This window comes from Musa acuminata, chromosome BXJ2-2 (genome assembly GCF_036884655.1).
Source record: "Musa acuminata AAA Group cultivar baxijiao chromosome BXJ2-2, Cavendish_Baxijiao_AAA, whole genome shotgun sequence".
Taxonomy (NCBI): domain Eukaryota; kingdom Viridiplantae; phylum Streptophyta; class Magnoliopsida; order Zingiberales; family Musaceae; genus Musa; species Musa acuminata.
Window position 1 is genome coordinate 28700760 of NC_088339.1, and position 27586 is coordinate 28728345.

The 27586-nt window shown below is 42.2% G+C and overlaps 4 protein-coding genes and 1 pseudogene across 8 annotated transcripts; 1 reads left to right on the forward strand and 4 right to left on the reverse strand.

The window, feature by feature from the left end:
- Nucleotides 1-490: 490 nt before the first annotated feature.
- LOC103975600 (glyoxysomal processing protease, glyoxysomal) lies at nt 491-8748 on the reverse strand. Of its 5 annotated transcripts, XM_065096397.1 has the most exons (15): nt 8661-8741; nt 8258-8572; nt 7782-7962; nt 7584-7634; nt 7356-7430; nt 6201-6326; nt 4119-4175; nt 3855-3958; nt 3323-3408; nt 3114-3208; nt 2316-3042; nt 1992-2193; nt 1458-1546; nt 1081-1344; nt 491-659 (listed from the first exon to the last, which is right to left on the reverse strand). In XM_065096397.1, the coding sequence occupies exons 2-14, from the start codon at nt 8539-8541 to the stop codon at nt 1121-1123; spliced, it is 2301 nt and encodes a 766-aa protein (XP_064952469.1). In that variant the 5' UTR covers nt 8542-8572; nt 8661-8741; the 3' UTR covers nt 491-659; nt 1081-1120. The 5 variants fall into 5 exon arrangements, with proteins under 5 accessions (XP_064952469.1, XP_064952468.1, XP_064952470.1 ...); XM_065096396.1 differs by lacking the exon at nt 491-659 and having other exon boundaries at nt 973-1344; nt 8661-8748; XM_065096398.1 differs by lacking the exon at nt 491-659 and having other exon boundaries at nt 973-1344; nt 6207-6326.
- A 93-nt stretch (nt 8749-8841) lies between these two features.
- LOC135605858 (ADP,ATP carrier protein-like) lies at nt 8842-12098 on the reverse strand (annotated as a pseudogene).
- Nucleotides 12099-12595: 497 nt separating this feature from the next.
- On the reverse strand, nt 12596-16502 carry LOC135605859 (phytosulfokine receptor 2-like). Its single transcript, XM_065096400.1, has one exon. It carries the CDS (start codon nt 15994-15996, stop codon nt 12943-12945), a length of 3054 nt encoding a protein of 1017 aa, XP_064952472.1. The 5' UTR covers nt 15997-16502; the 3' UTR covers nt 12596-12942.
- Nucleotides 16503-19102: 2600 nt separating this feature from the next.
- On the reverse strand, nt 19103-22012 carry LOC135605861 (5'-adenylylsulfate reductase 3, chloroplastic-like). The gene is made up of 6 exons (XM_065096402.1): nt 21851-22012; nt 21455-21764; nt 20393-20741; nt 20139-20273; nt 19721-20047; nt 19103-19627 (listed from the first exon to the last, which is right to left on the reverse strand). The coding sequence occupies exons 1-6, from the start codon at nt 21915-21917 to the stop codon at nt 19397-19399; spliced, it is 1419 nt and encodes a 472-aa protein (XP_064952474.1). The 5' UTR covers nt 21918-22012; the 3' UTR covers nt 19103-19396.
- Nucleotides 22013-23193: 1181 nt separating this feature from the next.
- On the forward strand, nt 23194-27216 carry LOC135605860 (glucan endo-1,3-beta-glucosidase 1-like). Its single transcript, XM_065096401.1, has 4 exons — nt 23194-23668; nt 23757-25037; nt 26401-26428; nt 26877-27216. Exons 1-4 carry the CDS (start codon nt 23608-23610, stop codon nt 27043-27045), a joined length of 1539 nt encoding a protein of 512 aa, XP_064952473.1. The 5' UTR covers nt 23194-23607; the 3' UTR covers nt 27046-27216.
- The last annotated feature ends 370 nt before the right edge of the window (nt 27217-27586 follow it).

A 27586-nucleotide genomic window follows, 5' to 3' on the forward strand; every position in this document is an offset into this window, starting at 1 on the left:
TAATAATGATCTCAAGAAAGTTTTGACGCATCCAACTGGTGCTACTGATACTGACGAGGGAATGCGGGATTCAAAATACAAAACATTAGAAATATCCTACCTACGTCACTCCCACACAAACAAAACTTTGACCTGTGGGATTCAGATTAACGCCATCTCATCCATACCAAGAGTTCATTAAGCAACATGAATCCTGACAACACCCATTTCATGCGGAGTCTGGTAGGTGGTGGCTAAAAGTGAGAGTGACCACCTTTATCTCATGTCAAAGCCCCTCTCATATGCATCTATCGCAATTATTTGGCCAACTCTCCCTCTTTCACTCCTTTTATCTCTTCAAAACCCCCCAAATCTCAATTGTCCACTGTTATATGTTATCAATGCATGATTTAGCCGTGAGAATCTGAGAGAGAAGAATTGATCGGACTTTATAATTGGACTAAATATGGTCTAAGTCCTGCCTGATCTATTGACATCGCTATATAGGATGAGATCCCAAAAAAAATCTTCCACTAATCGGGAATATTTGATCAAGGCACCTAAAGAACACACAAATAAGTCTAACCATGAGCAGATGGAATGATTGGCTCACCATACCGCATGTTAATTATTGATGTCGTAGATGCCCTTTCAAGAATACTCCCTTCACTTTATATCACCTGCCAAGATGTGATCTCCTCAATGCTCAAGTCATTTCAAAATCTTATGCAATAGTCCAAAATAAAATTTTTGATCATGAACAGAACATAAGAAGCTCTATAAATATTTATTTATAGAGGAATGATAAAAAATATTCTAAAGAATATTTTCCTCTCCAACTTTAGGTATAACATGGATAATGATATGGACCAGTGGGAACTATTCACCGTATCAGTAACGCTATCGATAATATAAGAAAAATGATTTGCCTAATATAGGAATGCATGAAATTGCGGCAAAAGTTGAGTGTGGTCAGCACAAACATCCGACATATGTCTAAAAGCTCATCTAATTAGAATTCATATGAACTGTATGAATGTAAATATTCTTCTCTCCTAAGTACCAAAGAGAACATTATATCATAGATAGAAGCAACTTTACATTGTATATCTTCCAAAACCATCATCCTCGTCCTTCTCATTCACATCTTGCTAGGTAGCTTCTCCTTAATAACGTGTGTTAGATCCTCAAGCCCTGAATGCTTCTTGGCAAGGAATTTGGAGAAACGAGATCCTTTGCCTTCCTGGTCATTCTTCTCTGAGATGGACTGCTTTGATTGGGACGGGGGAGGTGCCAATGCCCAAACAGAGGACAGGAGATCATTCGGTTCGTCCAGGACTTTTAGCATCGACCAGTCGTGTTCATCTGTGCACAAACATTTCTGTTTATGAAGTGTTTCTGAAGCCACAAGCACTAAACATAAAGAAGATTTGCTAAACAGCTCTTAGACCAAGTAAGAGGTTTAATCGATAAGCCACCTGAGAACCTGAATATGGGCAACAAAGCCGCACACGGAATGCTAAAATTCAAATGTGGTATGGTTCTCCCACCCCCATGCTTGGCGTTGCTGCAAAAAGGAGAACAAGTTGGTGAGTACAAAACTGTCTTGGATATTGTTTCCTCATACACACTTCACAACCCACTATTACCGGGGAAGAGGCACCAAGAACTGGTCAACAGTGGCTTATGTTCATGCAGCATACCTCGCAGTGTAACTAGGTTTAAGAAGAATCAGCACTCTAGGGATAACTGACCATCAAAGATTTTCTCAAATTTCCTCCATACCCTTGTTGAGTTCATGTTTCGAGTAGTAGTAAAAAAGATTCTCACTAGAACTGTGATAGCAAAGAAGGTAAATATGGCAGATACACAACTGTGGATAACAAGATTTCATAAAGATGCAATTTGAGCACTCATCAGTCCAGCAAAACATTAATATATTTTTGCACTCACTCTTCCAGGTCGTGTTTCTTGTGCAAAGAAGTCTTAGTGTAGCTGAGAAGACAAAGTACCTTGTTATTAGACCAATCATATGGCCATCTGAATCAACCACAGCACCACCACTAGCTCCTGGATGGACTGCAGCGGTTGTTTGAAGCATCACAGGTACACTTCTTTTCTCAGTTTCCACTACGCCAGATTTTTCAATGTGGAGAGGCTCTGGAACTCTAACAACATGTGATACAATTCCAGTGGAAACTGATGGCCAGATGCCTGCAAAAAGAAAAAGGACAAATAGACAATAAAAGTTATTGATGCCGCAGAAGAATAAAGCGTACCACAAAAATCTAACCAATATGTTCAAAGAAAACATAGGCGATCTAATTGCTTCTCACCGGATCGAGGTCCAAGAAGACCATGCCCAATAACATGCACAGGTAGACCAATAGATGGGCAATGAAATTCAGGATTGATGGGACAAAGTTGACATGGAACATGATCAAGCTGCAACAGCGCAACATCGATTGGTCCATTTGAGACATAAACCACACTAGCATCACACCAAAACTGGCGTTCCATGTTGTCCAGACGAACCGAGATTTTCCTATAGTTTTTGTGGCTTCGATTGAGCAGTGAAGCATCATGGGCAATATCCCCATAGGCACTAGAGCTTCCCGATGCTGACAAAAAAAATCTCTGCCTCTTGTCTTCACTTCTTTTTTCCTCTTGCTCAGAGAAACTAACACTCAATTCAACAGAAAATCTAGTGCTTTTCTTTACAAGATTCACTAATGATTTTCTGCCAAATCTCCATGGTTCCAAAAGGTGAGCATTTGTTAGTATGAGACCCTTTTGGTTGAGTACAATTCCAGAAGCCCAAGTCCCATCACCTACTGTAACAAGAGCAACAGAAGACATAGCTTTTCTGAGTGAAGGGACGAGGTTAGGAAAATCAGAACCTTCAGGTAAACATCTGATGGGCCCCCTGGAATTAGCAAGGTTCAGAAGTACCCTCCTTTCTTTGTTGATGTACCTGCCTGCCACTTCTTGTTGGACATTTTGAGGTTCGTTCTGCAGCCCATTTCCCCAGGCAGTTGCTATTGCATTCCATGTAATTACAAGCTGTACCCAGAAACACGATTTGCAAAATTCTCCAAGGACCATTGAAGTGAAATATTTTAAAAACCTTTTACCTGAATTTCTGCATTGCTGCTTTTTTGTCTCAATGGACTTGTCAGCATGCCAACAAGACATGCATGTCTATCGAAAACAGGACCACCTTCCATTCCTGATTCAGCAGATGTCAAACTTGACTATTATAGTGTTTCCATATAAAGTACATCAACAAGAAGTCCTCATTACTATGCAAAGTAGACATAAATATATATTCCCATTAACATACCAGGAAGACAACGAATATCAGCAAGTAGTAATGAGTTTTTAACAGAACCAGCAGAACAACAGTTTGCCACAACTCCAGAAGATATGCTGATTAAAAAAGAAGAATCTATTTGAAAATTCAATCAGCAATAAGAGACTGGACAGAAAGCAGCAAATTTGTTATTTATTCAGGTCTATCTCATCATAATCGATTATATTCTTTGTTTTTTCTCTACGTATGTCACAAAATAAGCTTCCTAGGTTGTGTTGATAATCACTCAATAACCCACACAGACAACTCATATTGATGCCATCCTGTCCTGTGATATCATCTCTTTTAAATATCATATAATATTTCCAACAAAATGGATTTTCCAAGAACTAGCAATATTATAGGCATCATATTGGTTACTGCCTACACGGTTATTTTCCCAGGGGAAAGTTGATAAGTGAAGTTTTATAAATCACTGGAAACAACTAATTGATAGAATTTTGATTTGCTACCAAGGGAAAGTGAAAATCAGTTATTCTGTTAAATTGCATAACACCATTACCTGTTGAGAAAGTGCGACGGTGACAGGATTCCAAAAGGAGAACCCATAACTAAAAGCAGATCTCCTCTTTGTTGAACTTCAGAAATATCTACATGCAGCATGTTCTGAAAACCATTAGAAATAGTTATGCTCAGGAGTATTTTTACCTGATTGTATTGGCAATCCAGAACTAGAAAATGCTGAAGTCAAGAAGATTCATTTTTCTTCACTATGAAATTTAACAAGTTGTTAAACATTAAAGGATTGGCAGCAAAAAAGGTCTACCTTGAGTTCTACTTTTGGAATTCCAAGAATCGCAATTCTTGTGGCTGACTCGATCATCTGCGAGAGAGTACTTAAACTATCAGATGAATATTTAGTCTAAGACTCAAGAAAAATCTGATGTATTTTTCAACCTAGCAAAGATCATTGCCATCCATTTGGAGTTGAATAAAAAAATCATTTTTTCTAGGAACAGAAACAAAATTTTCAAGCAGGAAACAAACACCAGCTTCATGCCTTAGAAATACATGAAAGAAATGATTAACTCCAAACTCATTTTAGGGAAAGAGAAATGGCTTATTGAATCTACTATTTTCATTTCAGATGCAAGCTGAAGATTTTGTTTCTAGATTGATAAGTAACAACATCAATAGCATTAATAACAACAAATAACAACATTCATCCATAATGTCGCAACTATCCAGTGTCGGCCACAAAAAATCTTTTTCCATCACTGAGCTCTGTACTAATATCTATGCAGTCACTAACAAAATCTGCAAGATTTTTCAATAGCAAAATGTACTCAGTTACATTAAATTGTAGCAAATTACATTACACAAAGGAATGATACTTAACCTATGTAAACTTAAAGGATTATTTTATAATGAACCCCAGAATATTATTACAACACATCAAATAAGGAATTGAAAGATGTTATTAGACACTGATCTACAATGGATCATATAAGATGAGATACCTCCCCTTTTCCCTCCCTCAAAATAGTAGAAATTTGCTTGTGTTGAAATAAAACCACTTAGTTATATGATGTGACTGTTAGAGAATACCAGCATGTGGTGTCAACAGATTACTTTTAGTGTTATTATAAATTAGATATTTTTTGTTCAATCTTGATTGTCAACAATTCTGTCTTGTCTAGGAAATTATTATTTTCAGTCAGATTGTTTCATAAAAGGTCTACAGTGCCATATGAATGCTACTGCAGTTGACAATTTACCTACAGACACATTTTAACCATAGTCCTTTAGACATTGCTTTGTAATGTTACAACTTTATTTGTATAAAAACTGACTACAAGGAGGCTCTGAGTTATCAAGTTGCATATTACAACTACTCGAAATGACTTGCCTACTTTTGATATGGGGCCAATCTCAAGTACGATTTCAAGAGAATGTGCCAAATTATATACGTGCAGTAGGAGTTTTACATAGGACCAAGAGAAGTATGAGGACATGCAATCTAGTTCTTTCTTATGTGCTCTTCTATTTCTAAATCATACACAAGCTAACATGTAGGATTGATAATGAAATAGTCCAGAGCCAGGCTATCCAAGTTTGGACTCAGCCCATTACAGTTTGAAGGTCATCCAGAACTGGATCTAGCCTGGTTCCACAATAGCCCAGATTCGCTTATAATGGCTATCCTCCAAGGACATTGTCAGTAAAACTTGGAGCTGTAATCCATTGAGTCACAAATTTATGCAATCTTGATCTGGCCATGACATGTAGTTAAAGGCACTTTCTTTTATGATGTTATTTATAAGTTTTCTGAAGGTACATTTCAAAAAGTTTAGTGCGTAAATTTGAAGTTTCATGACTTCCTAAAAATCAGATACTTTTAAGAGGGCCTTCGAGAAACTCTTAAGAGATGGACCCATTAAAATTGGCATGGCCACCATATATGCCAATTTATACATCCTCATCAATGCTTGGCACATAGAACTCACACCTTCCAATCTATCAAGGAATCCTTATGAAGTTACAATTGGTAATGACAACCAATGAAAATTTTACCTATGTGATGGAATGCCTTTGTCTTACCTAAGGTAGTATATGCAGAAAACTCACTATAATGAAATTCATCAAAACTAATTGTAATAATTCATCAAAATTCATTAAAATGAAATTCATTTAGCCAGGTTCACCCAGATTGAGTTAGCTTGTTCCTTCATTGACAGTGATCTTTTACATGCAAAGTTGCAACTTTTATAACCATCAAATGAATAGATTTGTAGGTGTGAGATCTTCTCTCATATTTTGAAGCACGAATTTAAGTTAAATACTTCAACTAAGACATGAAATTTCAAGCTTAAAAGAAACAAATAACTTGTTAATAAACCACATTTACCCCTGCCTGAGTGTCACCTTCCCTAGCCGCCAAGGACCAACCCACTTCCCATGAAGAACTTTCTTGCAAGCCACTGTCACCTCCAAGCAATGATAGAAGAGCAACAGAAGATGCAGTAACATCGACCTGGTGCAAATTGGAAAATTCTGAAATGAGAAAGCTGTATGGAACTTGTACAGACTATGTAGAATTCTGTGAACAAGAAAGCACTTAAGCCAAAAGAAACATCAATGATGACATAGCTTCAAACTGTGATTTTCACTAGCAAAAGGTTGATATGACAGCATGCAAGAATATCTCAATAGGAGTTTTAGACTAAATATGATCATGATATTAGCTTGCGTATATGTCGAGATATATTGCAGTACAGTCAAAATATTGTTGATAATACAACAAAGTGATTGTTCAAAATGTCAAGAAGGTAAGCAACGGTGATTGAGACAGACGCTACTTTGGAGTATTGAGGATAATATACATTTTCCAAGCAAACACTCAACGATACAGGGGATGACAGAATATCTTTGATGTTCAGGGAATAAGCTGCTTGTTTAGTTCTTGACTTCTCTCGAGTTTCCAACTCATAAAATGAAGCTACCTTCTGAGGCTTTTTATATACTTGAGCTAGGATGAGGCACAAATAAATTCAATGGAATAGAATCCATCAAACGAAAAATATAATACCTGGAGAAGCAAAGCCACATTCTTACTCTTTTGAGCACATCAAACAAGTGTCAGTCGAGAAGGCATAAAGTTCGACCTTTGATTTTAGTAATGAGGAACTACTGTCCTCCACAAGGGTTTCTGGCCTTAGCATGTATCTAGTCCAACAGGGTTCAAGATCAAGATACAGAGGATCACCTTCAATGAGTTTATGTTACGGACCTTAATGTTATAGTCCTTTATTTCATATCCGCACCAGAACATAAGCTATTTTGTCTCAATATATTGCGGCTGATATATAGAAAAGTGTATTTGTAATCAACTATTTTCTTTATCAAACATGAAAAGCATGAGATACCAGTCCCATGAAAATAAAATCTCACATGAAAATTACATTGAGTAAACCTATACAAAACATGAAGAGGCACCTCAGAACATCAAATTTATCACTATCTGTATGTGCCATGAAACACTAACAGCAGAAAAAAGGTCTACCAATGCCATAAGTTTACAGTTACTCCAGCGAGGAATGGTAGCAGCCCCATTGCTGCTTGTTCCCTCCTCCTTGCCCTGCAAAGCAGAAGCCATTATCAAAGTCTACAATATTACAAAATTTGTATTATCTTCAAGAAGAAATACAAGAAGCAGATTTTCTGCTGCTGTTCCTCTACCAACTCATGCAACCAATTCAACGTTCCATAAATGGTTCGTCGACCTGCATACCTCTATGAGAACATCAATACGAGCAGCTGGAATCAATTTTGGTGAAAATTCCTGAAAACGAAAAAAAGACAGTTTTGTGAATATTGCTGAAAAAAGATAACCACTGATTTGAACAAATTAAAATAGAAAAACAAAGAGACCAAAAGACAAGAGAATCGACTCCTTTCTGGAAATAAAAGAAGGTTCCTAAGCAGTAACCTGGGCGGTCTTGTTTCTGTATTCCGCAGTCAGAAAGGGCTCCACCACCGAAGCAGGGGTGACGACGAGATCGCCAGAGTGACGATGAATGCCACACACATGATCGAAGATGGGTGGCCGATCGTTAAGGCAACCGTCAGGAAACAAAATCCCCGAGGCTGAAAGGGTTGTGCTCCCGGTCCTGAATTCCAATCATCGGCGATCATCAATCTTAAAATAACTCAAAATAACACAATAGAATGCCAAATTAAGGCATTCGGGTCCAATAAATATCCCAGAAGACGAAAATGAAAGCTTCAAAAGTATGATTAACTGATGGAGGTGGAAAGCGTGGTTGCGCATCTTGAGGCCCTTGGGGTCCTGAAGGATGAACGAAAGGAAGTCGACGAAGTCAGATTACAGAGTTCACGGGATTGACGACGGAGTAAAGAGGAAGAAGAAGAAGAAGAAGAAAGAGAGAAGGAGGAGCTACTCACGGGGCCTTGCGAACGGACCAAGACCGAGAAGTTGCGGGCGAATTGGGCGACGTCCGGCAACGACTCCATCGACTCCGTACGAACCGAGGATCGAGCCGCGAAGAGCGAGGTGAATCGGTGAGACGCACAAGTCTTAAATGGGGGATCCGCTCATTATGGGCCGAGATGGCGGATGATGTCCCAACAAGGCCCGTTTGGCTCAAGGTCTGCATCACGATTCGCGCCAGCGATGAGAGCCACCCAAGAAGATCTCTAACATCTTGGAGAAACTCGTATGAGTTCATAGAAGCTGGGTGAGACGTAATCAGTGTTGTCCTTTACACATTGTATCAAATACAATATATCATACAATATAACCTTTTTAAGAGGTTTCAAAGAAAAAGATATGTGCAAAAATACTCACGAAAAATACGAGACACGTTCGGCATGAAAGAAATCTGCTGGATGAGAGACTGTTTGGAGGCCGTAACTCTCGTAGCATCAGCTGAGAAGCTTAAAAGGAAAAGTAAAGATGCAAATAAACAACCATCAATAGCAAATCAGAAAAAGGATGTCAATGATGATGATTCAGTATATAATCCAAATACAACAACATAGCCTAGCAATAATACGAACAGGATGTCTAAAGCTGCTTATCTGCTATTATTCAAAAACCACTAGTGAAAAAGCAAGATGCAGCACCTACCATTACTTGTTCATCATCATCATCATCATCATCATCATCTGGCATTCGCCATTTGTAGGGCTAAAGCAGCTAAACTTAGCTGCCACCTCCGGAACAATACTTCTGTCCTAGGACGATCACTTGGAGCTTGTCATAACCGTAGGATATTTGCACCGGCACCTTGAAGAGGGATTTCACACCCTCATTCTTTATTATCTGCGAGAAGGCATCTAATGAGCTTGCGGTACTTGACAGCTTCACCCGATGTCATCATCATCCTCCTACGGACAGTGTCTATTGGGTAGGAAGCAAGACCAGCACCGATTGTAATTCCCCATCCAAGCAAGAAACTTGCCAAGAAATTGTCCTGAATGACAAACATATTATAAGAGTAGAGAAAGTAGAGCAAGCGGATAAGAGACATATAATAACATAAACAGACACATGATGGTATTTCTGTAATCTGCCAAGAAATTGCATAGCACACTTCTTATCATGCATTTTATGTCTGACAGCAATACTTGGATTCAGTATATGTTTCAGCATCGTCTTTCATGACTAACCTGCAAGGGGCCAACCAGCACGACTGGCTTTAAAGAATCATACAGTCCAAAGTAGAGCCCTCGATAAACAAAGATACCGACACATGAGATGTTGAAGCCCCGGTATCGTCCCACAACACCATCAGATTGTACAGTTTTCCTGTAAACATCAACCAGGCCATTGAACTAACTGTCTTTCACCTCCCTTCTTGGCAGCCTTGGCATCATTAGCTAATCGGGTCCTGGCATAATCAAGGGAGTATACAAAGAGATGGGAAGACGCACCAGCTGCACCTCCAGAAGCTAAATTACCAGCAAACCATTTCCAATATCTATCTTTATCTTTTTTGAAATTGAACATACGCTTGAAGTAATCCTTAAACGCAAAGTTCAGTGCCTGATGTATAAAGAGCATGTAACTGTCAGACACTGCGAAGCAAAACCAAAATGCAAAAGGAATAGAAGAGAAGATTCGACCTGGGCAGGAAAATAACGAAGAACATTTGCGGTGTTCCCTCACCACAATGAGAGGAAACCTTCATCCTTGATTGTTCGAGAAAAACACTCTGTAATTCCCTTATATGGTTCCGAGAGTCGACCAGCTTTAATCATCTCATCTTGGTTCTGAATCAGGAGTTTCACACGCTCGATCGGAGCAGCTGCCGTTTTAGAAATGGCAGCAGAAACACCACCCATGAGAAAATCTATAAGAAATCCTGTAGAACCTTTTTCCTTAGGTGCACAAGCAGAGACAAGGGTGATGGGTGTCATGGATGAGAGACCAATAGTCCCATGACAGTCCTCATATGATTTAAGAAGTGTGCTCTGCAAGTGGTAACTTCCAAGAAAATTGTGGATGATGATGGTATTTCTGGCTTGTGAATGAGGATGCTGCTCATGGAAAAAGATCAATTGCCCATGTATCTTTTGTATGATACATGGATGGAGTAACTCATCTGCCATTCTGCTACATGAAATTATCAGTAGAGATTTATCAGCTAACAACATAAGAATGCTAATTATGAAAATTAGGCTGGATCTCCAAGAGGAAATTCATATCTTAGGTAGCACCAAAAATTTGACAAAAGTATATACGACATACATAAATAGTTGTTTTTCCTTACAAGTACTAAATGCTTAGTATGAATAACACAGTCTCTGGAAGTTGTTTGGATCCAGATAAGGCAGACAAAAGCAATTACCTAAGGAACCTATGGAGTTGACAAATGTATACTAATCGGACTTTTTCCACAGGATTCAGTTTCAGCATACATAATGAAAACAATTTTCATGTATACCTTGCACAGGTTGCCTAAGATTTTCAGTCTTATAACAAACAAAATTAACAATCTTGACAAGATACTCATTCATATTTTCTCTTACATTTAACTTACTAGATTTATGTCTTTAATTTTTTTTCTTTAAAAAAATATGAACTTTGCACCATGATACTTCCTATACTCCATGTCAAGCACTTCAAAATTCTAACATCTAAATTACCCTTCTGCAATTCAAAAGCATAGCCACAAATGATCCCAAGTTTGACTTCTAAATGCATTAAGAAGCAACTTGATGAAATAAAAAACTTTTACACATTACTAAGGAAAACTTTTCATCCACTTAAAGTTACTAATTAGAGTACATCATTTGAAAGTGCTGGTAAATGTTTGATTTCTTACCTTTGACTCAAGAAAAGGACAAGAAATGAATTTATAATGTTAAATTTTAGACTACTGAGATAGTTCTTCTCGTACCAAATGTCAGAAAACACTACATGAGTGTTGCTATTTGCTAGCTGAATAAACTGTAGAAAATGGACCAAAAAAATGCAACCTTAAATAATAATGACAATTAGTGAACAGTAAAAACTAACATAAGTAACATTCTTTCAAATGAATACTGCAAATACCCAATAACCGTAACGTATTCAACCTCATCTACTAGGCTGGATTTGAACTCGGGTTGAAAGTTCAAACTCTACACTTGATGTTAGTGTATCTTCTGCCACTTGTTAGTTCCAATAAGACTACAAATTAGGGGATTTCATCGCTTGTCGTTAAGAGTGGCTTAGGAAATTTGCGGTCACTCTTTCAGCTTCCATTTACGTGCTTTGAATTCCCAATTATCGTCAAACTAAGATCTATGTGACTAACCTGAAGCATGGAAGTCAAGTTCAAAGCAATTCCATGCGTCGATTAGTATCTAAATCCTACTACAAGTTAGCACAAAGATCCATATAAAACAAGTGAAGACAGCATGAAGAAGGCTTCACGTATCATCTGACAGGATTACAACGACAGCTATCAGATCTACACCAAAACGAAGCGTCACACCGCAAGCAGTGACGGGATCGGCGGGACAAAGGGTCCGCTACACATCACAAGTAGCTCTCGCCAGAACAGTCGATCAGATCAAGTGATATACCGAAAAGACAAGGAAATATTCAAGAGGAAGATGTCACCTAGGATGGGGACGAGAGAAGGGGCGACGACGGCAGCACTCCTCGTTGTTCCGAAGAGTCTGGGGGAGACGAAGCGTTGAAGAGGCGACGGGTGTCGAAGGATGGCTAGACATGGTCGAACCCTACTATGCTAGCAATTGTTGGCGGGACTCGTTGTACTGTGAAATGACCATTATGCCCTCGGTCTCGGAGGCTAACCTCTTCCGGTGTTCTCCCGGCGGCCTATCTCTTATGATATTACTTATATGCCCCCGGTTTCAGTAGCTGATCCACAATTGTTAGCTCGTATAAAATGACTATTGTACCCTTAGTCTGAGAGACTAATTCCTTCACGTTTGCCGCTTTCCGGGATGATGTCAGGTTCAGTCTCTTGTTCTACGGACGATCACGACCAGGAAGGCACGTATCAAATTTGGAACGTTGGATCATGTAACGACGTTTAAATTGATGATTGATTTAAAGAACAATCGACAAATGCTTTTACAGCTAAATACGATAACAAGATTTTACTCCTCTTTGTGCGTCGATCAATTTAATATTAATAATAAAAAAATAAATGTATGAATTATAATCAATCGAGATGATCATAACGAAAAATATCCTTCCGGCATGGTTGCAATGTCATTTCTCAAATGCTTCAATGATGCAACACAGGAAGGAACGAGAAAACATAAACATCAACCTGGCAATCTCATATATAAGGTCGAAGCAAATTAAGCAAGCTCAGTCTAGATTTCATGTGACCAGATAAACATCTGTAGACCATAAGCTTAGCCATTTTAGTGCTAATAGTAACAGAAAGAAAAACTAGCATGTAGGAGGTGGAGCAGATGAAAAGAGACTTTTGGATAACAAGTCCAAGAAGGGTTGAGATATATTCTGGTTTCTTGTCTAAGAGATATGGGAAAGAGCACATTTATTTACAACCTATTTTTCGCCAAAACTGACTCAGTTTACTTCACCATTCTTTCGAAACTTAGGAGCAGATGCATCGGAAAGAGATTATAAATTTAAGACATCATCCATCAGAGCCAGCAGCATGAAGCCACGAGACAACTTGATCTATCGATGGCCTGTTCCGCGGATCTGGGCTGATGCACTTGCAAGCAGTCTCCAGCACTGATAAGAGCTGCTTTTCGTGGGCCTTGTTCCAAATTACTGTATCGAACATCTGCTCTTCCTTCTTCTCGGATTTCATCTGAAGCACCCACGAAACCAAATCTTTGCAACCTTTCGCCTTGGAAATATCCACAGGCCTTCTACCGGTGAGAAGCTCCAATAAAACGACTCCGAAGCTGAAGATATCACCCTTCAGAGTAGCCGTCAATGTTTGGCTGTACTCAGGAGGAATGTACCCTAAGGTTCCAACCAGGTCAGTGGTGACATGAGTTTTGTAGGGATCGATAAGCCTCGCCAGGCCGAAATCTGCCAGATGGGCTTCGAATCTATCATCCAGCAAAATGTTGCTTGATTTAACATCTCTGTGGATGATGTTGGGCTCACAGATCTTGTGCAAGTAAGCCAATCCCCTTGCTGATCCTTGGGCAATCTTCAACCTGACCTCCCACTTGAGTAAAGATCCACCATCAGCCCTCTCATGAAGCCAGTAGTCCAGACTTCCATTTTCCATGTAGGTGTAAATCAGCAATCTATCATTCCCACACCTGCAATAGCCTTTCAGGGAGACGAGGTTCTTATGCTGAGCCCTGGAGAGTGCTTCCACCTCTGCACGGAATTCTCGTTCCATCTGTCCACAGTCACCAGAAAGCCTCTTGATTGCAGCTTTTGTACCATCTGGAAGATATGCCTTGTAGACCAGCCCAAATCCTCCACAGCCAATTATATTTGATTGGTCAAAGTTATTTGTAGATTTCAGAAGATCATTGATCGTAAGCTCTTTCGCATCAGAGTTTTGAAAGAAAAGTACCAGCTTGGAACCCAATTCGGATGATGTATATGATCCATCTTCCAATTCAACCTCATCTACTGGAACACCAGCATCCTTCCGCGACATTTTAAACAAGACAACAGCTAAAAGAAATGCAATACCAACACCGATGCCAATAGTTATATTAAGTATGCCGGTTTTTCCAAACTTATTGTTCATATTTGATGGAATTTCAGGACTCAGCCCCAGTGCTTGAGTTTTGTTAGAAGGACATGGTGACCGACACAGTCCTGAGTTTCCATCAAAACTAGAGTTGGAAAAACTGAAGAATTGGCCCCCGGTTGGAATCTCTCCTTTCAAATTGTTATGGGCTACGCTAAACTTTGATAAAAAATTGAGCTTGCTCAAGGATGCAGGAATAGATCCATTAAGTTCATTGTATGACAAATCCAGTACCTCCAGATTTGACATCTCAGAGAGCGTATCTGGAATGCTCCCTGTGATACTGTTATTGCTCATGTCTAAGACATGGAGTGCCTTCAAGTTCCCAAATTCCGGCCAAATCATCCCGTTGAAGCCATTATCATTCAAGTACAACGATGGAGGAAAATTTGACAGTTGATTGTATTGCAAACCGCTGATGCTCTGATTGCGCTTAACATATAATGGCAAGCCAATCGAAGACCTTGTTGCTGAGCTGCTAATATTAATCAGACTCTTCAGCTGTGTCAAATTCTTGGGGATTTCACCAGTCAGGGAATTGTTTGAGATGTCCAAGTAAATTAGATTATCAAGCTGCCCGATCAAAGGAGGAATTCCACCGGTCAAGTGGTTCCATGACAAATCCAAGACTTGCAACCTCTTGCAATCCAATAGCCAGAGCGGGAGTTGGCCAGTAAGGGCGCAGTTTCCAATAGCGAGAACCTCCAAGTTCTCAAACCTCAGAGGAATGTCAGGAATCTCTTCTCCGTGGAAATTCTTGGTGAGGATAAGTGTGGTGAGGTTCTTGCACCTTTGGAGGATCTCCAAAGCTGTCCATACATTCTGGAAGCTATTATTAGACAATGAGAGCAAAGTAAGAGATGCAAGATTCCCAAATTCCTCGGGGACCTGACCAGAGAGACCGTTCTTAGCAAGGCTTAGGGTCTTTAATGCTTGGCAATCGGAAAGGCTAACAGGAAGATGGCCATAAAAATGGTTTGTGGCGAGATCAAGTGATGTGAGCAACTTCATTCGTGAGAAATCAAGATTAATGGAACCTGAAATAGAATTGTTCCGGAGATCAAGGTCCCTAAGCATTGCACAGAGTTCCAACGATCGAGGAAGGGTTCCATTGAAGGTATTGCAGTGTGCAACCAACTGCTGGAGCTTGGTAAGGTTTCCAAACACATTGGGGAGGGGGCCGGAGAACCGGTTACCCGAAACGATGAGTGTTCGAAGGCTAGAGAGCTTGCTAAACCTCTCGCCGAGCTGTCCCGAGAGATCGTTCGAGGCGAGCGACAACTTCTCCAATGCAACGAAATCGAAGAGAGAGTCGGGGAGGTCACCTGAGAGGGAGTTGTAGCCGAGGTACAGCTCCCGCAGCGTCGCGCTGCACTCAGCTACCGTTTCGTCAGGGAGTGGCCCTGAGAACGAGTTCACCGACAGATCAAGAACCTCGATCGCTGCAGCGCCGGCACAAATGTCGGGATGGATCGGACCCGCGAGCGAGTTGTTGCTGACATTGAAGACGGCGAGAGCAGGCAGCGATGTGAGGTCCGGAAGAGGCCCGCTGAAGTTGTTGGAGGACAGGTTCACGGCCCGCAGCGCCGTCATGCGGCCAACGGCAGCGATCGACCCCGACAGCGCATTGAAGCTGAGATCGAGAACCTCGAGCCGGTCCATGGAGCTCGCGAGGACTCCGCTCAGTCCGCGACCGGAAAGGAGGAGCTCCACGACGCGGCGGCCAGGGCCGGACGATCGACCGCTGGTCTCGGAGCAGACGATGCCGTCCCAGCTGCAGCAGAGCTCGGGGCGAGACCAGTTGGACAGGATGGAGCCGGCAGTGAGGTTTCCGGCAAATTCCGCGAGGGCTTGCAGGTCGGCGGGGTGGCAGGAGGAGGACGGGCCGGCGAGGGCCGGGCAGAGCGAGCAGAGCAGTAGTGCCCATTTCAAGAAGAAGGTTGTGGGAGAGGACGAAGCCATGACGAGAGGGAGACAAAGAAAGGAGGAGGAAGCAGAGAGTGAGGCTTAAATACTCGATGGGGGGAACTCATGCATGGAAGAGGTGGTCAAAGAAAGAAGGTGAGAGTGCATACATCCCAAGGAAGAGGAAGAGGAGGAGGTGGAGGAGGAGGAGGAGGGGAAGAGGGGGGGCATGGAAAGGAGAGAGGGGGAGGAGAAGGGGGCTTGTGGGTGAAGCAATGGTTCCCTTTGGGCCCAACACAAGGCCACCTTCTATGCCACCATTTCTCCTCTCTCACTGCCTCCTTTTCTTTATGCCAACTTTTCTTTTTCTTGCTTTTCTTTCAAGAGCTTCTTCTGGAGAAGGGAATTGTTTCTCTCATGCTACCACCATGTGGCTCGTTCAACAGAGAAGAGAAGAGGCTCTGTTGGCCTGCACAGAAACATCAAGCAAAAGCTTAAAGAAAAGGAAGGAAGCAGAGAGCAGAGAAAGCAGGAAGAGGAGGAGGTTCTTTTTTGGTTTGGGTTTTGGCTGGTAGCTAGTGATCTTTGTGGGTGTCTTCCGGTGGGACCCTCAAATAAATGTGGGTGGGTGCTGACCCGGGCAGTGCCTTCCAAGTGCATGCAGTCCTCCTTTCTTTAATGCTCGCCCCTCTTCTTCCTCTCCTGCTGCCGTTGCTTCCCTACCTCGGGCCGCTCAGTGCTCACTTGGGTGCGTATGCTATTGCGGGTGTGCATTTAATGAGCGAACCGAAACCGGTCCGATCCATCAACCAGAAAAATGAACCGGATACCAAATCACTCTCCCGGAAGCAAATCAACCGCGTCCTAAGAAGAACCGGACCGGATTCGATTCAAGGGGGGGCGACCGTCACGCGCAAGAGAGGGACCGGTGGGATTCCCTGCGTTCTCGGGTCAACTGGTTTGCGTGCCTTTTGAATCATTGCATGTGAATCCCACTAACTCTCCCTTTTTCTTTATTGCCTCCAATGGAGGGAAGGCCGGAGGGTGGGGGAGGGAGGAGAGTAGTGGTCTCCGAATGCATCTGATGGGCTATTACGTCTTTGGATTTGCTACGCCTCCCGTGATAAGGACATATTAAAATCACTAGCTACCCAAGCGCATGGCTGTACAAGGAAAACAATGGTCAGACTTCTCAAGGCAGTCAACTCCTCGGGATCACCTACGGAGTGATGAACAAGCTGTTGCTTTATCTTCCTTCAAGCAAGAGCAGCAGATAAAGTTGCATCCATGTCTCTGACTCTGTGTTCAATGGATGCGTATGTTACGGCTGCTGTTCATCCCACAGTCATCACAACTTATCTCCTGCAGAGGCCATGGATGGATGGCATCCTTGAAGTGCATAGAATCATGATGAAGACTTTGAATCACTGGCCATTGCAGTAGGCAATATGAGTGTTTAGAATCATGATTTCTTGGACCATAGCATGGCTAGTTAGCTAAATATCCATTATGGCATGGATGGGTCCATAAATTTACATGGAGGAAGGAAGCTAGGTGGAACTGTTGGCTCACATCCTACAGAAATATTACTTGTTTCACTGCTACTTTAGCTGTTGCATGCTCTGAAAATTTTGCTCAGGTACAGGTATGATAGATTGTCAAATAAGAAGTGGGTGAATGCCACTTTCTTAGGGGAGCAGTTTGAGACAAGGTTGAAACTCTGATGAAGTTTCTGATAGCTTTTCTGAGAGATGAAATGTTCATTAATCATATTCAACATGATTTTGGTGCCAATTATTATATTTCCCCAAGCATCTGTATAGTGATTTATTTGATTTAGTTTCTTGTCTAAGGATTCTACCAAAAGAACATGAGGCCAAGAGTCAAAAACAGAGCCCCAGTTGCCTATTTTCTTCCAAGAAAATGCTTGTTTATGTCACATTGAGATCCCAACCACTAAGTTAGGCATATGCTTGCACCTGTATTCAACTTTTAGTTTCTACCTTGAAAGAACTGATGCCCCATGAACCCAATTGACTACTTAACAGCATATGCTTCAGAATGCAGCAGTACTTATTAATCCCCTAAAGATGAAACTTCTATGATATAACATTGAAGAACTTATATGCTGTAAATGTAAAGCAGACTGTTGAAGTGAATGCAGTATATAAAATCTAAGATCCTAGAAGATTAAAGTATGAGCTAAAGATATTTGTGTGCTCCTCGTAGCCTACTAGTTCAAGATAGTGATCACTACTAAAACAATGCAAGATAGTGGTGTTGGTCTATGAACCAATTGCATGGCAGAGGTTGGCAATGATCTATGGAGCCTCAGCACTGAACCATGAAAACTTGGTTTGATGCAGCCCCAGGAGGAATCCAAGTGAATCATTCATGGAGATTAAACACCACCTTCATAATTCAAAAGCTCAAGCAATCTCGATGTGGAGAGGCTAACCTCTGCAGCTGAGATCTCAGAGGAGTAGACAAATGCTGAATACTTATAGTCCTACAGACTACAGAGGAAGGTTCCCAGACAAGAGCTAGCCAACAACATGGGACTGAAGGTGATGGAGAAAAAGAAAGGGACAACATGTGGACTTGGAAACTGGAACTTGTGGCCATTAGGATGATGCCCATCTTCTCTTCAAATGTTGCAGCGCATTACTTGATGGAACATTATGACAGAGCGAGAGAAGAGAGACTTTAATGGTGCAGAAGAATGAGGTCAATCAATGGAGATAATGATTGGGAAGAGAAAAGGGAATCTCAAGAGGATGAGTAAGGTTGCAGAACAAGAACAACCCTTTCCACTTCAGCCGTTTCTATTATTTCTTTCTCATCCTTGTAAACAGAGAAATTTTCCAGGCTTGTCACTGCTTGTGAAAGGACAAAAGAGAGAGGCTGTCAGAATTTAGGAGAGGTTGTGGTTATTATGAACATAGAGGATACTGAAAAGGGCAGTCTTCTAAGAAGTGATTTACCCTGTTAATCTATAAACCACTGAGAAGACTAGTTAAGAATTGTGTTGGTGAAAGAAAAGATCTAACATCTCAACAAGTGTCTTGTGCAGGACTCTATCATAAATCAGTCTTGAGATCTATATATATGAGCAGAATTTACTAATACAACCCATGATTGGCAAATCATCTCAAACCAAATCTTCCACAAGATTCAAAAAATTTATTCTTATGAGCATATCAAACCACACTACGAAACTGAATAGGAACTTTAGAGTGGGCGATCACCCACAAGTTCTGATTACAGACAACATCGAATTTGATTCCAGATACTATGTAGTTGGCCCTTATCAACATATTACTCCCCCATCTAAAGCAAACTGAGAGAAGAGGGGAAGCCAAGCATGGTACAGGATCCTGCCAGACACCTTCTTTTGTATCATCTGAAGCCGGCACCCAGATGAGAGTGAAGACTTATGTCCAGCGGCAACTCAACTTCATCTAAGAGCATTGATAAATGCCAGAAGCGAATCAACGTCGCGCTTTTCGGATGGATACTTGATCGGCCTAGATGTGTTTTTGGGGAAAAACAGGATCGTGGGGAAGCTTCCCAATCGTAGCTCTTTCTGAGCAAATGGCTTCTGGTCGCCATCGGCTCGGAACTTCCCAACCTTGATGCCGGAGCCAACGAGTTTCTCAGCCAACTCCATGTAGGATGTTTCCATTCCCTGAATTATGATAAAAAGTCCATCAGTCTCTTGCAAAATCATCAGATTCACCTGTATCATCACAGCCTTAGTGCGTCCAAAATTGTCTCTTACCTGACAGAATCGGCACCAAGGAGCATAGAGGACAACCAGCCATGGTTCCTGGCGCTTCTCAAGTTTCAGCAAGTTTTCTATCCCAGGCCTGCTAAGGTTAACAATGGCTTGGGTCTCAAAAATGTCTACTGTTCCGTCAACACCATTGGCGGCCGCAACCCCGTTCCCATTCGCACCCAATTTTCCTGCCTCATCCTGCTTAAGGTTCCCCTTGTGGAGTCCACACTCCTTGGCCGTCGCATCTTCCCACCACCATCTACCTTCCCGCTCATGTTGGCCGGGCAAGACTGGTCTGGTGCAGGGCTCACAACCAATAGAGACGTAACCCTGGACCCAGAACAAGACGTAGCAAGAACTTGAGTATCTATAAGAAAGCATCAGCAGAACTTCTTGCAATTTGAATCCTGGGAGAGCTTACCTGCGAGTGCAAGGAGTTCACAGGAACATTCATGGTTCGAAGGAAATTCCATATGTCCTTTCCCTCCACATCTGCAACTGGATTCCACTTTATCAAGCTACCAAGGCCGTCGACCCCCTCAAAAACAGGATCTACCTGCAGAGACAAATCGACAAGTTCAATACTTGAACCTAGGATATGGAACTATCAGATATATTGCACCTCTCATTTATGGAACTTTAATTCCTGACATCGTAGAAATAACAGATAGATACCTGCACAAGAGGGATATTGGCTCTGGTGCCAGGAGACTGATCCTTCCTCTGTCCAGTGACCCAAGCACGGAGGCCCTTCAGCATCCTTCTCAAAGGCCTCACCTTCCTCACTCTGCAGCACTCCTGGTGCCCATCTTCATAGAACGAGAAGAGGCCTTTGCTTCTAACAAGGGCCTGCACCTCCCCGGCATCTGGGAACGTGTACTCGATGTGGATGTCATAGTGTTTCTCTACAGCATCAAAGAACTTGTATGTCTCCGGATTCAACCTCCCTGTATCAAGGCTGAAGACCCTAAATGGCCTGCCGGTTAACTTAGCATACTCTATCAGAGCGACATCCTCTGCTCCACTGTTAGACAAAACTTCAAGTTAGTATCCTGCCCTAAGCTTACAACTAAAAAGAAAGAAACTATTAAGGCTTTTCATTTCACATCTTTGCAACAACAAGTGAGTGTTCTTGATAAACAAATTAAAAACTTGGATCTCACTTCAAAAAAAAAAAAAAAAAGTGAGTGTCCTCTAAAAAAAAGAAAATTGATGAGGATTTACTCAAAAATTTTCCATAATCTATCAAGTTATCTAATTTAAGATCTCATTATGATTCAACTATTGTAGACTGCCACCACCTTACCCTCCTTTTCAAAGAAAGATAATAATTTGTTGAAACACTTACCATAATCTCTCAAAATCATTAAACTCAAGATCTAATAAGGTTTCAACTACTTCTATGAGCAAGGAGGAGGAGGTTTGAGTTTACTAGTATTACCTAAAGTTTAACCATTTAGGTCTATCAAATTAATAGTTCTCCATTGGGTAACAACTTTATTTAGGAGAAATATCATTTCTTAACCTGATTACATAAAAGAAAATGCTTTAGATAAACATTGCATCTTTGGACTACTAAATCATTTAGAAAGTAAGCACATATCAAAGAGCTCCTAAACAAAAAATTATATTATACTTCCACTTACATGTAATTGAATACCAACAGTAATTATCGTGTTGCAACCAGAAACTAAGACGAGAAACAAAAAAGGGTAGAGAACGGAAGCTCTTTTTAACCTGAAAGCAATTGCGATTTCGTTTCCGAACATATCCAGAGCCCTATCCATGATCTCCAACGGCGAAGCGTTCTCGAGCGCCTTATTTAGCTCCTCATAGTCCACCGCTGCTGATGGCGCCGTAGCCTCCTCCCCTACCGCAGCGTTCGCCGCCTCCGCCACCGCCGCAGAGGGGACTACCGAGTCGTTCCTCTTGGTGGGTTCGACGGCACAGCACGGCCGCGCCAGCATCCGCCGCGGCCGGGGACCACCGCTCGCCGCCGACGTGGCAATCGACGGCTCCGGATGCCTAATGGACGCAATTAAGGCCGCTAAAAGGAGAAAAAAAACATTTTTTTAGCTCAGAAATGGGGAAAGGCGTAATCTTAAGAAAGCGGAAGACGGAGCAAGTTAATACCTTTGAAGTCCCCAGAGAGGAGGGAACGGGAAGTGATCGAGCTCGAGATAGCCGCGGCGGAAGCCATTACGGAAACAAAATCGAACAACCAAACTAGCCAAAATTCCTACGAAACAGAGAAGAGATTTCACGTTCTTGGGAACGGAAGAGTCGGAGGCCAAAGCATAAATAGTGCAAACCATGGGAAGCAGGCCGCCTCGGTTCATTGAATCGGGACGGTATTCCGGGCGAACATGGAACTTGACACGTGGCATCCGACGGATGGTCCGATCTCTCGCCAGACGAAGGCGCTGCCGTCGCTTTTGTTATTTTATGCCACAAGTAAAGAGTGGTTTATAATGCCACAAAATACCACACTACCGTTTATTATTTTATGTGGAGCAAAATGCTTTAAAGTACTCAAAAAATGACAAGCATATTCTTTATTATGTTTGATTAGGCAATTTGTATACTCCAATGAAGAATCTCACTTTGTTGTCAAGGGAGTCAATTTGGGCGGCCATGTGGATCTATATATGGCTGTTCAAATTAATTGCTATATCTACACCGCTAACATATGACAATATTTGATCATAATGGCAAATTCTCAAAAAAAAAAAAATATTTTTAATTTTATTATGATATTATTTTTTATATTTATGAGAGGACATCTCTCTTTTTTTTTTTTTAGATTCACTGAATATTCTTCTCCCATTTTTTTTTTGTATATCTATCGATTAATTTTAGATAGATCCATTGAATCAGATACAATGTTCTGTTTATAATATTTTTTAATAGATTATAATTTATTGAAAAATAGTACCATGAAAATTAATTTACTTTTTTTATAAAAAAAATCACCCAACACATAACATCAACTAATAATATTTATTAATCTCTGTTTGTTGTGTTGATGTCAATGGGTTAAAATTGCATATGTAAAATGATGCATTTATTTATGCATAGAAATCATAAAGCCCAGTCCTTCATGCGATGGATGGTGTGATTTCACTTGGTTGGATTTCAGTGTCACGTGATGCCCTCGTGAATGACACATGGATACAGCACAGAAACCATACATCTTCGTTAGTTTTCTCCTCCTCCTCCTCTAAGGAGAAACACATTATAGGGTTCTGTAAGGAAGATGATTGGATCAAAGATCTGAAGCCATTATTTATGATTTATATGACAAAATCAGAACATTATATACCATGGAAATACCCCCCAAAAGAAAAAGAGCTTGGCGTCGGAAAGCAGCAGTTTTGGTGGGTCATGAGAGAACACAGGATGTGTCCACGTGATCTACCACTTGCAAGCCATGTTGTGCGCAGTCGAACGCTGTCAATCCTGCTAGATTTAGACGCTCACCACATCCACAGGCTCAGGAAGGAGGCGAGCACAGGTAAGTGTAGCTGTCGCTGTCAGTGTTGGATGAGACGCGCTCTTCCAACGTGAGAATCCAAGGATTCATCGCCAACATTGATGAGGATGACCAACTTATATGGTTGTTGCTCACCAGATTTGAATCATTTGTGTCACTAATCTTGTTGCTTCGTCCGCCTCTCATGGTCACAAGCCATGGTAAAAGAACTTACGGATGAGCAGCAGCAGCAGCAACGACAATGGCAACAAGAACGACTCCGACAGCAGCGGAAGACGATAAAAAGTCTCTTCCCACCAACCCACCAACCTCCGTTCGGGAAAATAATGCCATCGGTGTTTCCACTTTCGACCGGGGATAAATCCAACTACAGTCCGACCCCCAAAAAGGGATCCTCATGGGAGCAAACCCCTTCCCCTTCCTCGCTCTCCTCTTAGTCTTCCGTTCTCTGCCTGCTGGTAAAGTATGATTGAGCTGTGATCACATCTTTAGCTCTGGATTCTGTTGTTACTGATGATGCTGAGGTTTGCATGGGTTGTTTTGCAGTTGCAGCAGCAGCTAGAGCGGAGCAGCCGTTCGTGGGCGTGAACATTGGCACCGACGTGTCGAACCTGTTTCCGCCGGCGGACCTCGCCGCCTTCGTCGAGGCGCAGCAGATCAAGCACGTCCGCCTCTACGACGCCGACCCGGGAATCCTGTCGGCGCTGGCCGGTGCCGGCGTCTCCGTGGCCGTCGGCGTGCCCAATAACCAGCTGCTCGCCCTGGGCTCCTCCCCGGCCACCGCCGCCGCCTGGGTCGCCCGCCACGTCGTCCCCTTCCACCCGGACACCCCCATCTCGGCCGTGGCCGTGGGCGACGAGGTCCCCACCGCGCTGCCTTCGGTCCTCCCGCTCCTCCTCCCGGCCCTCCGCTCCCTCTCCGCCGCCCTCGCCGCCGCCAACCTCTCTTCCATCCCGGTCTCCACCCCGCTGCCATTTTCCGTCATCCTCGACCCCTTCCCGCCCTCCCAGGCCTACTTCAACCAGTCGCTGGCCAACGGCTTCCTCACCCCCCTCCTGCGTTTCCTCAACGACACCGCCGCGCCGCTCATGCTCAACCTCTACCCCTACTATGCCTTCATGCAGGGCCGCGGCGCCATTCCCCTCGACAACGCCCTCTTCAAGCCCCTCCGCCCGGCCCTCGAGGAGGTCGACCCCAACACCCTCCTCCACTACACCAACGTGCTCGACGCCATGATCGACGCCGCCTACGTCGCCATGCGCAACCTCAATTTCACCAGCGTGCCCGTGCTCATCACCGAGACCGGGTGGCCTGCCAATGGCTCCCGCCGTGACGAGCCCTATGCCACCCGGGAGCTCGCCAGCATCTACAATTCCAACGTCATCCGCCACGTGCTCGACCGCGCCGGCACGCCGCTGCGCCCCGAGGCCACCCCCAGCGTCTACATCTACGAGCTGTTCGACGAGGACCTGCGCCCGGGTCCGGCGTCGGAAGCCAGCTGGGGCCTCTTCTACGGCAACGGGACGCCGGTGTACCTGCTGCACGTGGCGGGGGCCGGGGGTTTCCTGGCCAACGACACCACGAACCGGACGTACTGCGTGGCGGCGGAGGGGGCGGACCGGCGGGGGCTGCAGGCGGCGCTGGACTGGGCGTGCGGGCCGGGGCGGGCCAACTGTTCGGAGATACAGCCTGGGGAGAGCTGCTACGCGCCCAACGACGTGACTGGCCACGCCTCGTATGCCTTCGACAGCTACTACCAGAAGGAGGGGAAGGCCGCCGGCTCCTGCTACTTCCAGGGCGTCGCCATGGTCACCACCACCGACCCAAGTGCGTCAATTAAGCTTCTCTTTAGCTCAATTACTACTATTACAACCTGTTTCCATTGCATCATCTTAATTAAAATGTTACAGTGTTGCATTGCTTTAAGTTTACTGGTAGCTCAAAATCAATAGGAGTGAATTAACATCAATGGCTTGCTTATCAAAGGCCAAAAGCAAGCAGGTAGTGCAATTGAGTTTATTGAAAGGAGAGTTAGGTGGACTGGTAGGAGTAGATTTGGGTACCACAACAAAGAGATGGGACACTGAGCTCAGAGGAGAACAGCAGAGCAGCGCAGAGTGTGCTGGATCCTTCTGTAAATCTTGTTTGTTACTGCTTGCATCTGAATGCTATCCCATCAGAAGAACTCTGGTTGTGGAGGCCTTCTCACCTCTACCACAGCTTAAACAAGTCCTTTTAAGCTACTCTTCTACGTGAGGGTTGTCATTTTTGTACCATTGTTCAGCTACTGAGTTCTTCTGAAAGTGAGGGAAATCTGTTGCTTTTCTTTGTGTGCTCTCTCTTATCAGGTTGATTGTTCTAGGGCTAATGGGACCGTGGCCACAAAGGCATTAAACCAACCATGATAACATCAGGCCTATGAACAAGAAACCATTTGTTACTGATCATCTTTATGAACGATATTAGCTGTCTCAATTATTGAATTTTGAATTTCTTTTCTCAAGTGTAATTTTTAGTAGTGTGATTAAATACAATATTGTTTTTCTTATATAATGATTGGGTGTAATGGAAGAAAACATCTGTTATCGATATCTGATGTGTGTATCTTGCTTGCTTACTGACAAACCTACAAAGCCATTAACTAAAGATGAGAATGAGACAGCAGAATTAGCACAATCCTCCTCTTCATGTACTTCGGTAACCAAATATGAACCTATACTGACATTGAAAATCTCAATAGGCAAGAAAGAACAGAAGTCAGAAAGATTTGGTGTCCGAAAAACTCAGTGGGGGTCCATCGTAACAGGTTATCATGATTTCAAGGGAGGTCCATCACATTAGTCCATTGTACATTTAGTAATGGTTTTGTAAGACTCATACAAGTGCTGCATGACCGGATGTGTTTCTTTTTACTAGCTACTGCTTAAAAGATTCAGACTATGTTGAGGAGATAGCTGTCTTAATGCATCTGTTTGAGAAATGTTCTTCTCTGGCTGTTGTGCATCGCAATTAGGCCATTCTATGAAGTCCAAAATTGTAGTTGCAATTGTTTAATCGGCACCATATCTTCTTGCTTTACCTTTTAGCTATTTCTTATGGTACAAAAAATTCTAGTTCATTATTTTATCTTTCATTATGAGTGTATTACCTTATTATTGACCACTGAAAACACCATCATGCTACCTCGCAGGTCATGGGGATTGCATCTTTCCTGGAAGGTGAGAACTTTAATAGTCACTACCTTTTAACAGTTTTGACACTGCTCTAAATGCTCTAATTTTGTCCATTGGCATTTCAAGTTGTAAAATAAGACTACAGAAATACGCTAGAAGTTAACAATGATAGAAGTACAAAAAAGTAATAAAAGTCATTATATGGTTGGAAAAAAGAAAGAAAATATTAGAAGCTAAAACTTATGTATAGATGAGGAACTCTTGAATATATTTTTTGTCATTTTTCTTTAATTTTTCAACTACTTGACCACCAAACCCCCTGTCTTTGATCCAAAAATGATTGATATAGTTCTAGTTTCCAATTCGATTATAAAAAGACATGGAACAGTTTGTTGTTGTTGTTGTTATAAATCTGATTACCAATATAAACCTTATTGGTAACATCCTAAATAATGAAAATGCTATTTCTTCTAAACTTTGTTGTTGTATCCAGCAAGCAGATGAATGTTACAGGAGCAGGGATGAATACCACTCTAGCCAGTAAGGCCGGGATACCCTCCGTACTGAGACTAAGAACTGGAATAGAACATGACCACATTATCCCCATGATCTTAAGCATAATGTTGGTGGTCTCTACCTTGTCATGGAACCATATGTCTTGATGCTGGCAGCAATTAACTAATAGGATCTTTCGCAAACATTTCGAGGGAGTCGAGGTGCGATGTCCATTCTCTATGGAAATTTTGTAAAAGCCCCTGAATCGATTTTCTTCATTCCTTTTGTAATATTTGTTCTTTCCATAATAAAATTTTGTTGTTCTTCTTTTCCTTCTATTTCTTTCTGTTATATGGTTCTCTGAATCAAATCCGAAAGAAGCTATATTTGAGAGGTTATTTGTGGTGATTATTTACATAAGCAGCTCATTGTAGTATCTCTTCAGCTTCTATCAGTTCATTTTGTCCCCAAGTACTTGGTTCACATGATACATCTAGAGTTAGTCTTGGCAGACATCATGACTAATAATTCATGCAATTCTCAGTTGCAGATATCTTTTTTTTTAATCTTTCATCAAAATCTTTTGATCTAATAAAGAAGCAAAAAGCCAAAAACATTTATTTTACCTTGGAATCAATTTTTTATCTTTCATCAAAATCTTTTGACCTAATAAAGAAACAAAAGACCAAAAACATTTATTTTACCTTG

Excerpts from the sequence above, each read along its gene's own strand:
- LOC103975600 (XM_065096397.1), bottom strand. The coding sequence starts at position 8,541 with ATGAACTCATACGAGTTTCTCCAAGATGTTAGAGATCTTCTTGGGTGG. Across the intron at positions 4,176-6,200 it reads AAGGTGACACTCAGGCAGGG|ATGATCGAGTCAGCCACAAG; the intron begins GTAAATGTGGTT and ends ACTCTCTCGCAG. Across the intron at positions 3,409-3,854 it reads CCGTCGCACTTTCTCAACAG|CATATCTTCTGGAGTTGTGG; the intron begins GTAATGGTGTTA and ends TTTTTTAATCAG.
- LOC135605859 (XM_065096400.1), bottom strand. The coding sequence starts at position 15,996 with ATGGCTTCGTCCTCTCCCACAACCTTCTTCTTGAAATGGGCACTACTG.
- LOC135605861 (XM_065096402.1), bottom strand. The coding sequence starts at position 21,917 with ATGGCTTCCGCCGCGGCTATCTCGAGCTCGATCACTTCCCGTTCCCTC. Across the intron at positions 21,765-21,850 it reads CCTCTCTGGGGACTTCAAAG|CGGCCTTAATTGCGTCCATT; the intron begins GTATTAACTTGC and ends TTCTCCTTTTAG. Across the intron at positions 20,274-20,392 it reads CCAATATCCCTCTTGTGCAG|GTAGATCCTGTTTTTGAGGG; the intron begins GTATCTATCTGT and ends TTGTCTCTGCAG.
- LOC135605860 (XM_065096401.1), top strand. The coding sequence starts at position 23,608 with ATGGGAGCAAACCCCTTCCCCTTCCTCGCTCTCCTCTTAGTCTTCCGT. Across the intron at positions 25,038-26,400 it reads GGTCACCACCACCGACCCAA|GTCATGGGGATTGCATCTTT; the intron begins GTGCGTCAATTA and ends GCTACCTCGCAG. Across the intron at positions 26,429-26,876 it reads GATTGCATCTTTCCTGGAAG|CAAGCAGATGAATGTTACAG; the intron begins GTGAGAACTTTA and ends TGTTGTATCCAG.